The sequence below is a fragment of the Cajanus cajan genome, chromosome 6 (genome assembly GCF_000230855.2).
Source record: "Cajanus cajan strain Asha chromosome 6, NIPB_CcT2T_4, whole genome shotgun sequence".
Classification (NCBI taxonomy): domain Eukaryota; kingdom Viridiplantae; phylum Streptophyta; class Magnoliopsida; order Fabales; family Fabaceae; genus Cajanus; species Cajanus cajan.
In genome coordinates, this window is record NC_138522.1 from 6579817 (window position 1) to 6593779 (window position 13963).

General features: G+C 33.9%; 2 protein-coding genes across 2 annotated transcripts; one reads left to right on the forward strand and one right to left on the reverse strand.

The window, feature by feature from the left end:
* The first annotated feature begins 1728 nt into the window (after positions 1-1728).
* LOC109797393 (Rhodanese/Cell cycle control phosphatase superfamily protein) lies at positions 1729-6365 on the forward strand. The gene is made up of 10 exons (XM_020357420.2): positions 1729-2001; positions 2098-2193; positions 2840-2947; positions 3270-3366; positions 3497-3536; positions 3620-3694; positions 3919-4006; positions 4130-4197; positions 5662-5734; positions 5816-6365. The coding sequence occupies exons 1-10, from the start codon at positions 1864-1866 to the stop codon at positions 5897-5899; spliced, it is 867 nt and encodes a 288-aa protein (XP_020213009.1). The 5' UTR covers positions 1729-1863; the 3' UTR covers positions 5900-6365.
* Positions 6366-7048: 683 nt separating this feature from the next.
* Positions 7049-9666, reverse strand: LOC109797208 (cytochrome P450 71AP13). Its single transcript, XM_020357163.3, has 2 exons — positions 8681-9666; positions 7049-7997 (listed from the first exon to the last, which is right to left on the reverse strand). Exons 1-2 carry the CDS (start codon positions 9560-9562, stop codon positions 7359-7361), a joined length of 1521 nt encoding a protein of 506 aa, XP_020212752.1. The 5' UTR covers positions 9563-9666; the 3' UTR covers positions 7049-7358.
* Positions 9667-13963: the final 4297 nt, after the last annotated feature.

Below are 13963 nucleotides of genomic sequence, written 5' to 3' on the forward strand. Positions count from 1 at the left end.
GGTCAAAACACTTAAACTACTAATTTGTATTATAAGAGATCATTTAGGTGAGAATGTGTGACAACGCATCGACTTGTTAAGTTGTTGTGTTGTTATTATTGAGTTGCTAAGTTAAGTTGTAAAATTGTTGATTTTATAATTGTTATGAAGTTTATTGTTGAACTATGGTAATGAAGTTGCTTATATAAATAGCTTATTGATTTATATATTATATGTTGTTTCTCTTTATACTACTTTACTCTTACTTTATCATGTATTGGACTACGATGATCATATTTGTCATGGAAATGGTTAGGATTAGACTAGAGAACGGTCGCGATGTTTTTGACCATGTAAAAAATGACAATATTTTGGTGAAAATTGTTCTGATATAGCTAGTTAATTGTTTGATTGACAACTTAAGATTTTTGTTATTTTCTAACTTTAGAATTTGTATGAATGTACAAGACTTTGTTATAATCCTTCCGAGAGATTTTATGTTTTCAAGCTATTATAAGCAAAGACTATTTTAAGTTTTCTGCTCCTATATATATATTGTTATATAAATATTTAAATACTATTTAATGTTTATGTTTTTTCATTGCATAATATTGTTTTGTAGTAAGTATAGTAATTTATTGAGCTATTATATTTAAGGTTTAACTATGAACTTCCAATATACACTTGAATCTTAAGTTAATTATCTTACTTTTTTCTATTGTAATGTATGTTATAATATACGATTTGTTATATTGTTACATATAATATATATATTTTTATTAAAATTATATTTTTATTAAATTCTTGTTTTATTTCATCGTTATTGTTTTAAGATTAAAAAATCTAAAAAGAACTTTCTGTCAACAAAAAATTGAGAATTGTTAAATTAATTAATTAACTATTATTTATAAAAAAAAAACTGCCGTAATAAAAAAACAGAAAACTGATTGTAAAATAATAATTTAACAGAAAAATAAATTGTAAAATTTATAAAAACTAGTTACCAGTATAAATTAACCATATCCCACCAAGTTAGCACAAGACATTTGTCCTCTTAACTTAAAATTGAAATTGGATTTCGGACTTTTGAACATGTAGCACAATAGGAGATATCACGTTTACTTTCGAATACAACGTGACATCTCTCAACTCTCATTGTCCTCCTTAAAAAAAACATTTGTCCTCCTTAAACAAAATTACACTTTCTTATAATAAAAAAATAACTATTAATTTTTCTGAACGGTCACATAAATATGATTATTTTAATTTAAACGACAACCAAAGTCACTGGTCATAAAGAAAAAGAAGAAGAAGAAGAAAGTCTTACATTAAATTTCGTGGAAGTCTTTGTGTGTGTGTTTAGAAAAAAAACAGTGAGTTGAACGTAATTCACATTTTTTTTCATTTTATAAATAAATTTATTTTATTATCATTGAAACGCATGTACTAAACATGTTCTTAATTGTCAAAGATGAAAGTGATGTTTGAATAATTTTTTTTATAACTATTTGTGAGAATAATTTTTTTTTTATAAACTAAAATTTTTATAAAATTTGCCATTAATTTTTTTTTTAATTTACATACAAATTAATTTTAATTTATGAAAAGTTATTTTGTTTTTATTATTATTATTTTATTTTTAAGTGCAAAATTATCTAAAATTACTTTTTATTAAAAAGAAAAGAAATTACGGTTGAAGGAAGGTAAGAAGTAAGAAGAACTAAGATGGTTGAAATGCTTAGGATTTTGATTTTGACTGTTATGGATTTGGAATGAGTAACGAGAAGATGGTAGGGTAGGGTGTAGAGTGCAGAGTGCAGAGTGCAGAGTGCAGAGGATAGGGAATCAGAACAATCGCGGTTTGTTTCCTCGTTCTGAGCTCTAATGGAAGCGCTATCCCTTCCCATAAACACTCTCACGAAATCCTCTGCTAAACACATTCCTCTCGCCGCTAATTCTAATTATGCCTCACTATCTTCCTTACAATTCAATCCTTCTTTCACAACCACACCCCACACCTTGGTATTCATTCATTCACTCTTTCCCTTCTTAATAATTAATGCCTTTGACTTTCTTTTGTGCCTTCTTTCTGATGATAACAGCGTTTTCTTTTTGCAGAGGAAGAGCCTTCTTCGAGTCCAGGCCCAGAGTGAGGATTATGAATTGAAGCAAATGAGGGACATGGCTGCTGCCAGAAAGAGATGGGAAGCTCTGGTATTTCAATTTCCCCCATTTTGTTTTCTCTTGTTTTCTAAGGAACATTCTTCACTCCGTGAAAAAGAAGAAATAAGAAAGTCAAATAAAAACTAAAATTAGCACATGCACTTAACTTTTATACAAGTTCTCTGATCTAGCTAATCCAAACTATGAAGTGTATATTTATTTTAGCTTATGTTAGAAGTTCAATTCATTTAGAGTGTGTTTGGATATAAATTAGAAACGTTTTTTAGAGCTTCTTTACTGAAAATAAAAATTATTTTTTAGTAGAGAAGCTTTCAAAATCGCTTCTAAGATTATATCCAAATAGACTCTTTATCTACTTATTTTTTTGTTGGTGTTTATGGAGAAGTTTATTCAAGGAGGACCTTTGATGCTCATGTATGATATAAGCTGAATGTCTAGACAGCCTAGTAACCAGTGTGGAGTTTAGAGTCAAATTGAATTTTCATAATTTTGTTTCCTTCCTCTAGTGCATTGAGGTATTTATTGTTTGGGGTTTCTCAATGAATGATAAAGTCCGTGTTGTTGGAAGGTGTCCTCTTTTTGTATGATTAACCCCTTTTTTTGACCATGATGTTGATTCACATGTGGATGTCCCTCAGAATTTTTTTTCACGCGGTTTGCTTGATTATTCTTGTAGATCAGAGATGGAAAAGTTAAAGTTCTTACCCCAAGGGAAGCTGGCTATGCAGTTCAGCTTTCAAGCAAGCCCCTTCTTGATGTTCGGCCCTCGAATGAACACAAAAAGGTTACCTTTTGAATGCAGCTGTTGCTTTTGTTTACCTACAATGCACACATAATTTAGTTGTTTTACCCTGTAGTAGGAGGATGAGTATAGCAATTTGACATTTTAAACATGTTATTGTTGTGGTAAGACATTATTGAAGCTAATTACATGATGGTAATTGATCTTGGTAGTTGTAAAGACAGCATCAGAAGCATGTCCCTATGAATTTAATTTTGTTTTGTAATACTAATTCCTTTCTTATTGCAAATAAGTAATCTGACACTTTTGCCTTTACTTTCACTTCATTGTTGTGACAGTTGCTTGCTCTTTTTGTGTTTTGTAGGCATGGGTGAGAGCTTCAACCTGGATTCCAATATTTGATGTTGATAATAAACTAGATTTTGGAACCATTCCCACAAAAGTCACAAATTTTGTCATGGGTATTAAAAAATCCATGCTGATTCCTTCATTACTAATTTCATTTGTTAGACAGGCTTTCTAAATTTATAAAATAAATTGGTAGGTTTTATTAGAAATCTACTACATATGACTTGATGTTGTGTTGAATAGGAGGTTGGTGGAGTGGCATGCCTACACTGTCTTATGACAGGTATCATAAACTATCGTTTCCTCTTCTGATTTATTTTCTGTGTACATGAATTTTATAATTCATATCTTTCCTCTCTTCAACAGCCAGTTCTTAGCCAAAGTTGAGGAGAAGTTCCCCAAAGATTCTGAATTAATTGTTGCATGCCAGAAGGGGTTGAGGTGAGATTTATACATTCAATTGATTGATTGCACATGCACACTCAATTGAGTTGTTTCTTTATCTGATTTTCTGCTTACTTAAAATATATTTGGTACTTCCTCTGCCATGTTAAATCCTATTTCAGTTTTTCCATGGTGGATGAAAGAAATTATCTGATAATTTTGTTAATGTCAAATGAACAACATAGTTTTGTGTAGTTTTTTGAACCTCACTTTCTGGCTAGATCACTTGCTGCTTGTGAACTACTGTATAATGCTGGCTATAAAAATCTGTTTTGGGTTCAAGGAGGATTTGAAGCTGCTGAAGAAGAGGCAGGTTTTCCAATTTCAATTTTCTGGAATTTCTATTCTGATTTACTTGATCAAATGTGTGTAAAGAAAATTGGCTTATCTGGTGAGCTCATTCCTTTTTGGCCATTATTTACTGTGATGCAGGATCTCATTGTGGAGGGCCCAGTGCCTCTCAAGTTTGCTGGAATTGGTGGCGTTTCAGAATTCCTTGGGTGATTATTTTATCTAAACTTTTTCTGTCCTAATGCATGCTATATAATATTGTCGATGAAGTCTATCTGGCCTTGTCAAATTGAAGTTATCTCTATTGGATAAAATAAGTTATTTTATAATCTATACTGTTTACAATGTTTTTACAATGAATTCATGCCACCTTAGAATGTTTTACTTTGTAATACTTCTTACACATTTATGATTGGTTGGAAACGCTAGTACAAAATCTTTGTTCAAAATCACCTTATCACAGTTTTCGGTATGACTTGGACAAAGTTACATAATAGGTGATACATATCGAAGATCCATGGTATTTTTTTTTTTTTAATTTCAAAGAAAAGAAATTTTATGTTATTTACATATTGATAAATTTTCTGGTGATTCCTTTTAGTAGTAATCTCACTTAATTACTATGATTTTTGGAATTGATTTATTTTCTTTTGGATATATTAAGTGTATAGGTATCGGTTTATATCTCATCATGCCAAAAGATAAAATCACCTACTAATTTACTAATCAGTTTACAAATTGGGTGTCATTATATGTGTAATGTCAAAGATAACACAATGGAGTTGAATTTTGTTTCCAAAAATCTTTTTCGAACACAATGAAAACAGGCAATGTATAAACTTTGCAAAGGCTGAATATCACTGTAAGATGAAACTAGCATATTGTCTGACAAATGATAATCAGATCTTATAAAAAGCTTTAATCTAAATACTGAAAAGTCAATAAAATTTATTAGAGTTTATAAAATTGTGGGTCCCAAGTTTTATTTAATGAACCTTTCTCTTGGTTTTGTAGTTTTTAATAAACTTGAACTAATAATAGTGTTAGAAAAAATGTGTTAGAGAGTGTTTGACAATGTTTGCTGGCAATAGTAACAGAAAATTGTATAGCCTAAGGTTGTGCATGGTTCATATTCTATGGGTGGGCAAATGCTTTGGGCTTGAGCTGCCTGCCTGTTGGGTTACAACTAAGTGTGTTGGGGTGATATTGTAGAATATGATTTATGCATTAAGAACTTTAAATTCAACGGTTGGATCGTTAAAATTTTATGTAAAATATGAATTATTGAACAAAGTAAGTCTTGATAGATTTATTCTTACTTCTAGAGTAAATGGATCCCTTTCTATCTCTCTCTCTCTCTCTCTCTCTCTCTCTATATATATATATATATATATATATATATATATATATAACCTAATTTCCTGGTTGCATCACAAAATAAGAATTTTAACATCCAGAGAATACTATACAGATTTATGATCCATTCTCTAGTTGATGCCAACTTCTATATAGTGGAATGTTTATTGCTTGTTGGACATAATTAATGACATGGACATAATTTCTTGATCATTTTATATCATTATTGAGTACAATTTGCAGCCTTCTTATGTGATTTTATTGTTCTAAAAATTTAGGATATGATTGCAAATTTCTGACTTCATAATTATTTCCAGTTTTACTGAGCAACAAAGAGCAGCTGCAGCCAAGGAAGGTTGGGGATATAGATTAGTGTTTTCTGCACGCCTGGTAATTTATCTGTTGTAGACCTTCAATTGTAAATCTAATTTCTTAATCATGACATTCACAAGTTTGATATTTGTGGCATAGATTGGAGTCTTTCTTGTTGCTGATGCACTATATATTGGTGCTCAGCAAATTGGGCGCTATCTTCAGGATATCAAGACCCATTGAGGTAAGTATTTGATTGATCCTCACGGAGACAATAATGCTTGTGGATGAGCATATACAGACAGCAGGCTAAGGAACTCAATTTTGGATGCTGACCCTTAGCATAGTCTCACTGCCCATCCTTTAGTTAATATGATTTGCCAGCAGACGCTTTCCGAGATTGTCATAATTACCCCCCCCCCCCCCCCCCCCCCCATCTTATTTTCACTACTGAATTGTAAATGCAGATAGTTGGGCAGCCATTTTAATGTAGGTTTCTTCCATGTGGCTATGTATCAACCTTTTTGGCCAAATGCTTTTATTTTTCTTAGAAATTTCCATAACCAAAAGAAAAAGAAAAGAAAAAGAAATCAATTGTGTCATATTACTGTTCCATTAATGGTAACTGTTGTAGTTATGTATCTGTATTGCAACTGGCCATGTATGATATACTAGATTAATTCTGAATCCTGGTTAAATTGTTGCAGAAGCCCTCTTGCGTCTGTTTAACGTATTGCGTGTTTGTGTTTGTATGCGTTTGGATCCATTTTGCATCCCGTCCTTCCATCCTTTTGAAATTTATGTCAAGTTTGATGATCAATTCTGGGAAGAAGATATTGTGCAATTCTCTGAGCATCACAGGATGTCTTCGTGATTTTCCGTTTAGTGATTTCGATTGCCTTCTCAAAATTATAAAATGAAGTCGTCTAAAGCAAACTGATCGATCAATATTTGATATAAGGTGGATCTTTGAAAATTAGACGTGGTTTAGTTTACCAGTATTCCAAAAGTTATAAATGATGAATTGCTTATGCTTGTCAATTCCTTCTTGTTTGTATCTTAATCCAGCTTATTGGTGCATCATAAACATTTTTTGGAAACTCTTAGACAGCATAGATTGCCGGCACAACATTTTTATGAAAATAAATTTGTTATGGGTTTTACTAATAAATGCTTTAAACAGCACCCTTATTTAAAAACAATAAATGGAAAATATTTACAAGAAAATAGTGTTCAATATATCTGGAATTTTTTTATTTATTAAATTTTATACAATTGTCTTGAAGGCACTAGTTAACATTTACCTTAATGGTTAAATTGCCTTGCAAGAGTCTGTTAAAAAATGTTGGACATACAGTTTCTTCTTTTATGGAGGACCAGGGCATATGAATGTGACCCTATGAAGATGTTTCCATTTATTCAAGCAACTCAGAATAGCTGGAGTTCGTAATGAAAACTTCCAAATGAACCAAGTTCATCCAATCACACAATTCACCAATGATTCATTCGGTTTTCTTACTTTTATTTACCCACTAGTTAACTTAACTACTTCTTAACATCAACTTAATTAATAATTTATCAAGCACCAACTCTGGCATCTGACACATGACTAAATACTATCGTGCACACCTGGACACACTGTTACACGGCAGACACTAACACACACCTTGACATGATTAAAGTCTAAAACATAGGACCCCTTTTATGCTTGCTTGTTGTATCCCAAGTCTTCATGGAAATATGGTTTAGCAACCACATGAAGATGTTCTCTCCTGTGCATTGAGATACCGAAGACTTCAGTGAGGTCCAAGTCTTTGGGGGTTATACCAGGAGGAAACTCCCAATCAAAACTGTAGAGGAGTTGAGCCAGAGCAAGCTCAACAGTTGTAATGGCAAAAGTAATACCTGGACAACCTCTTCTACCTGCCCCAAACGGTATTAGCTCAAAATCCTGCCCTCTGTAGTCAATATCGCTCCCTAAAAACCTCTCTGGTTTAAATGCATTAGGATCTGCCCAACTTTCTGGGTCCCTACCTATTGCCCAAGCATTCACAAAAAATCTCGTTTTAGCTGGAATTCTATACCCCTCTATCACAGCATCTTCCATGGATTCCCTGGGGAGTAGCACTGGAACTGCAGGATGAAACCGAAATATCTCTTTGATAATAGCTCTCATGTACTCCAGCTGATGCAGATCACTCTCTCCAACAACTCTTCTCTCTCCCAAGATGCTCCGAACTTCCTTTTGTGCCTTTTCCATCACCTGTGGATTCATTAGCAGCTCCGTCATTGCCCAATCAAGAGTTATGAAGGTTGTATCAGTTCCTGCAGCAAACATGTCCTGCATTAACATTTAACACAAAGGGTTGTCAATTGTCATTAGGACTTGATTGCTCTTCATAGATTCTTTCAGATAAGAAAATAGAAAAAAAAAAAAAATTTCCATATATTAAAATTAACTTTAAGTTAAGGTTTTAAATTGCAATAGACAACTACAATTGCCACCGCAACGTAAAGATTTTTTTTGACTCAACACAAGTGCATTGCGGCTGCATCAGTCCTGTTTGCTGCAATGTCAAGAATTACTCTGCAAACCATAATTGTGATCGTGTGTGAGGTATAAGTTAAAAATAAGTTTTTGAAAAATCTAATATAAAAAACTATTGTGATCCGGGGATCACCACACACATATCTTCACATTGGGAAGATATTGTTCACTTTATATTTAAGCTTTCACAATTTTGTTTTTGAATATCATTCAAAAAGTCTTTCTATCAATGAAGAGAATCGTATTTATATAAGTTCTTGTTCATCTTCTTATTTGAATGATATATGACTTTGCTTGTATCTCAACAAAACTATTACCAATTAACTAATCCATAAGATAATATGATGGAGCTTTCATAGATTAACTTACACGTAAAGTAATAAAACGTGGTAATTATGGAGTTAAAACTTAAAGGGATAAACTGTAAACGAACTAAAACAAGAGTTTTTCCCAAACCAACACAAGTTTTCACTAACCAAGATGATTGCCTTGATATTATCAGTGGTGAGAGGCATCTCGTGGGAGCCATTCTTCTGCACCTCGAGTAAAACATCAACAAGGTCCTTATGCTCCTCCACATTATTTGCACTCATGTGCTCATTCAGTATCTGATCAAAGAGTTGATCAAATCTTCGAGAAGTGTCTTGGAGTCTTGACTTCATACTCGTCAAGCTGTGCAAGAACTCCAAGGAAGGAAAGAAGTCACCAACACTGAATCCTCCAAGGAGTTCCTGATACTCATCAAGCATCTTTTGGAACCCATGTCGTTGATAGTCTCCTCCTTCTGAAAACTCCCTTCCAAATGCCACTCGGCAAAGGATATCATTTGCATACAGCCCCAGCATCTTAGACAAATCGGTGGTTCCAGGATAAGACCCTTTGACCCTGTGAACTAGACGAGCAACTTCTTCTTCTCTAACACATTTGTAAGATTGTACCCTTCTAGCACTTAGAAGCTCAAGTATGCAAATTTTCCTGATGTGCCTCCAGTAATCACCGTAAGGAGAGAAAGCAATGTCTGTGCAGTTGTAGAAGAGGTATTTGGCTGAGAAGAGTTGTGGACGGCTAGAAAGTGCAAGATCATGGGTTTTCAACACTTCCTTTGCTAGTCTTGCTGAGGACACAACCACCGTTGGGATTTGACCAAGTTGTAGGAAAATTATGGGACCATACTTTTGTGCTAGTGTTTGAAGAGCTAGGTGGGGTGAGGAGGAGCCAACCTGGTGGAGGTTGCCAATAATGGGTATGATAGGAGGACTTGGAGGGAGATTGGACCTTCTCTTTCTTGACTTGTCTATAAAGAGGAACTTCATCAATAGGACTATGAAAATGGATACAAAGACGAAGAGCATAGCCATTTGATAAATCGAGGAGAGTTCAAGAGATGCAACCACTGTTGTCAAGTCTGTATCATACCCTTCTAGGCAATCTTTTTTATCTACCAAATTATTATTTAGGCAAAGCTTAAATCCAAATTTTAGTGTTAGATTTTTTTTTTTTATCAGGCAATCACATTCTGTTTTGATAAAGATATACATTTTTTGTGGTTTTCTTTCTCTGTTTAGTTTCCACTCAAAGACTAGCTTGTGGCGGTGACAAGCACCGATTGCACATCACCATCATCCCGTATCTTAAGTCAGAACTTGGCTGGTACTCCTTTGGAATCTACCTCGGAGTTTAACAATCAATAGTACCAAATTATTTACGTGATTTTTGTTATATATATATATATATATATATTGAACCACTCAAGTGTAGAGCCTTTATATATCAAAGTGCTCCTAACATTCTCAAAGGCGCAAGCAAAGAGTGGTGGGCTCGCCCATTTAAGAATGAGCCTTGTAAACTTGTTATAGTTCAAATATGCAATTTTCTCTCCTGCGTGCAAAAATGGGATATGAAAATATTTTTATTTTAATTAATTAAGGAAACCTTATCCGAAAATGATCGTTTTCATGTTTCAAATTCAGATTTGATTTGGTTTTTAAAATTGCATCTTACCGTTACAAAATCTTTTATTTTATTCTCTAAACGGTTATATTCAGATTAATTTCATTCCTTAATTATCGGATGGTTTTAGGGATTTTGAGACTCTATAAATAGAGGCCTCTGACACACTGTTTAATCATCCCGAAAAAAATCTTTCTTTCTTCCTTCTCTAAGTTCTCAATTTTTTCGATTGCTAGTTCAGCTCCTCAAATCCTTAAGATGACTCTGTTGTATTCAAGGGGGCTTGCGTGTATCCCGCGGATAAGTCCTTAAGGTCAGTGTCATCACATGCCTCAGGAAGATTTTGCTAATATGTTTGTTCAGTGTTTCAGGTTACTCATAGGTGCGTCCGCCATATTTTCTACAACAATCTTAAGGACTTCTTATGGCTGACGCTTCGAACACTGCTACCCCTGCTGTCGTCCCTCCACCCACGACGGCCACCACGTATGCAAAGACTTTACCTGATGTCTCCAAAGTCGAAGTCTTTTCTGGCCAAAATTTCCGCTGGTGACAGGAACGTACCCATTCCATACTAGACATGCATGGTGTTGCTTATGCTTTTACTGTTTCAAAGCCAGATTCCTCTACCTCAGCACCCGCTTCTAAATTAGATGATTGGTCTCAGGCCAACAAGGTTTGCCGTCATACTATTCTTAGTGCTTTATCCAACGATCTCTTTGATGTGTACTGCTCATACAAGGAAGCCAAAGATATATGGGACTCTATGATAATGAAGTACACTATGGAGGACTCTGTTAGACAACACTTCATCATAGGTAACTACTATCGTTGGGAAATGAATGAAGAAAAGGACATTAAAGTGCAAATAAATGAATACCATAAACTACTAGGGGACCTCAAATTAGAAAGCCTTTCTCTACCTGATGAATTTGTTTCGGAGCTGCTCATTGAAAAATTACCAGAAAGTTGGATTGACTACAAGCAACACTTAAAGCATAGGCATAAACAAACGTTACTCACAGATCTAATCACCCACATCATAATAGAGGATGCAAGTGTGCTGCGGCAAAGACAAAATCATTGGCAGCAAAGGCAAATGTGGTACAAGTGCAGGACCAACCCAATAAAAAGAGGTATGATCAAAAGAAAAATAAGTAGAATTCTAAGAACTCTTACCCTCATGCTACTAACCCCGCCTTTAAGAAAAAAAGGCAATTGCTTTGTTTGTGGAAAGCCAGGGCACCATGCACCTCAGTGCTGTTTTTGAGCAACGAGAAACGACAACCTTCTTAAGGCTAAGGTTAACCTGGCTGAAGGGATGATATTAATTCTGCGATCATTTCTCAGGTAAATATTGTGACCAATGTAAGCAAATGGGTGGTAGACTCTAGGGCTACTTGCCACATATGTGCAAGCAGAGATGCTTTTTCCCCCTACACTACTGTGGGGATGGAGAAGAGCAAATGTACCTTGGTGATTCTAGGACCACTCTAGTTCTAAGAAAGGGCAAAGTTCTTTTAAAACTTACATCTGGTAAAACGCTGGCTTTAACTCATGTGCTACATGTTCCTTCCATCAGAGTCAACTTGGTTTCTTTAGCACTGTTAGGTAGGGATGGCAATGGGACAGGTCGGGTACGGGTTTCATAATACCCGTCCCCGTCCTCGCGAGTTAAACCCATCCCCGTCCCCGTACTCGTCGGGTATGTGAATTTTATCCCCATCCCCGTTCCCGTCAGGTATCGGGTATACCCGTACCCGTACCCGTCAATTTTTTTTTAATTTTTTTTTTAATTTTTTTATAAAAAATATGATATTTTTAAATTATTTTTTTATTATATTATAATTATAATTAAGTTATTTCTCTATCTCATATTATAATAAATAATCACACATAAAAAAAATATTAAATTTTTTTAATATAATTAAATTGAAAGTGGGTATTAAATTAAAAATGGAAATAGGGACGGATACGGGTACGGGTACGGGGTGGGTAAGTACATACCCGTACCCGTACCCGATTTAAAGTAACGGGTTTTACTCGTACCCGGTCAAACCAGATATTCCCCGTCAAAGTCGGGACGGGTTCGGGTATTACCCGCGGGTACAGGTATATTTGTCATCCCTACTGTTAGGCAAAGTGGGGGTTAAAGTATCATTTGAATCTGATAAAATAATTATGACCAAGAATAATGTTTTTGTGGGTAAGGAAAGTGAAATTGCATCTCCTTTTGCTTATATGATTGACTCTTATGGTATGTGGCATGCTAGATTAGGACATGCAAATTTCGCATATGTTTTCAAATTGAAACGACTAGGTATGATTAACATGCATGATGAACAAATTGGTAAGTGTGAAATATGTGTTGAATCAAAGCTTATTAACAAAACATGTCATTCTGTGTTTCGTGAATTTGAACCGCTTAGTTTAATTCATTATGATCTTGCTGATTTAAAACAAATCATGTCTAGAGGTGGTAAGAACTATTTTTTGACTTTTATTGATGATTTTTCTAGATACACAAAAGTTTACTTGATTAGACATAAAGATGAGACATTTGACATGTTTTTATCCTATAAAGCGAAAGTTGAAAGTCAGTTGAATAAAAGGATTAAAAGGATTAAATCTAATAAGGGTGGTGAATACATGTTATTTAAGGTCCGTTCTACTGCACTCGTGGTGTGTTAATTTTGCATCTGGAACGGTTCTAGATGCAAAATTAACACATAACATGTGCAATCAAAACGAGCTGTTATGGTTTCAGAACTGGCCGTTCTGATTTCAAAACAGGTTGTTCTAGTTCCAGGTGCATTAAAAAAATTTGGCATCCACCTATGCATCTATGTGGCATCTACGTGACCAATAATTAACTTCGTTTAAATAATTTGGACGAAAGCCCAACATTGCACTAATTTAAATTATTAGGGACCAAATTGAAACAAAAAATTAAAGTGGGACTAAATTGAAACAAAAAAATATTATAAGGGACCAAATTAGGGATTTAACCTTAATTAATTAAGGAAACCTTATCCAAAAATGACCATTTTTCATGTTTCAAATTCATATTTGATTCGGTCTTTAAAATTGCATCTTACCATTACAAAATCTTTTATTTTATTCTCTAAACGGTCATATTCGAATTAATTTCATTCCTTAACTATCAGATGGTTTTAGGGTTTTTGAGACTTTATAAATAGAGGCCTCCGGCACATTGTTTAATCATCTTGAAAAAAACCTTTCTCTCTTCCTTTTCTGAGCTCAATTTTTTCGATTGCTAGTTCTGTTCCTCAAATCCTTGAGATGACCCTGTTGTATCCTGGGGGGCTTGCGCGTATCCCGCGGATAAGTCTTTAAGGTCACACGCCTCAGGGAGATTTTGCTAACGTGTTTGTTCAGTGTTTCAGGTTACTCATATGTGTGTCTACCATATTTTCTACAACAATTTTATTGTGGATCTTGTCACCGCAAGTAAACTAGATATATGGACCTGAAGTCAACACAAGCATGTTTTCACTCTTCATGTTAATAGTGAGGTGGTGCTTGAAAACAATGAGTTCTTGCAACTAAAATATTTCACATACTAAAAATATTTTCTAAGCTATTGTTCCAATAAATGTAAAAAACAAGTAGTTTAACTAAAAAAAAAGTCATGTAATAAAAAAATATTTTTTAAAAAATATTATTAAATAAAATAAAAATAATTAAATTTTATTTATATTTAATTTTTTTTACTTATAATACAGAGACATTTTAGTTTATACTAAATATTTATTATATATAATTAAGTTTTATAATAAATTATATAT

Excerpts from the sequence above, each read along its gene's own strand:
- LOC109797393 (XM_020357420.2), top strand. The coding sequence starts at position 1,864 with ATGGAAGCGCTATCCCTTCCCATAAACACTCTCACGAAATCCTCTGCT. Across the intron at positions 2,002-2,097 it reads CAACCACACCCCACACCTTG|AGGAAGAGCCTTCTTCGAGT; the intron begins GTATTCATTCAT and ends TTCTTTTTGCAG. Across the intron at positions 3,367-3,496 it reads AGTCACAAATTTTGTCATGG|GAGGTTGGTGGAGTGGCATG; the intron begins GTATTAAAAAAT and ends TGTGTTGAATAG.
- LOC109797208 (XM_020357163.3), bottom strand. The coding sequence starts at position 9,562 with ATGGCTATGCTCTTCGTCTTTGTATCCATTTTCATAGTCCTATTGATG. Across the intron at positions 7,998-8,680 it reads ATATCAAGGCAATCATCTTG|GACATGTTTGCTGCAGGAAC; the intron begins GTTAGTGAAAAC and ends ATGTTAATGCAG.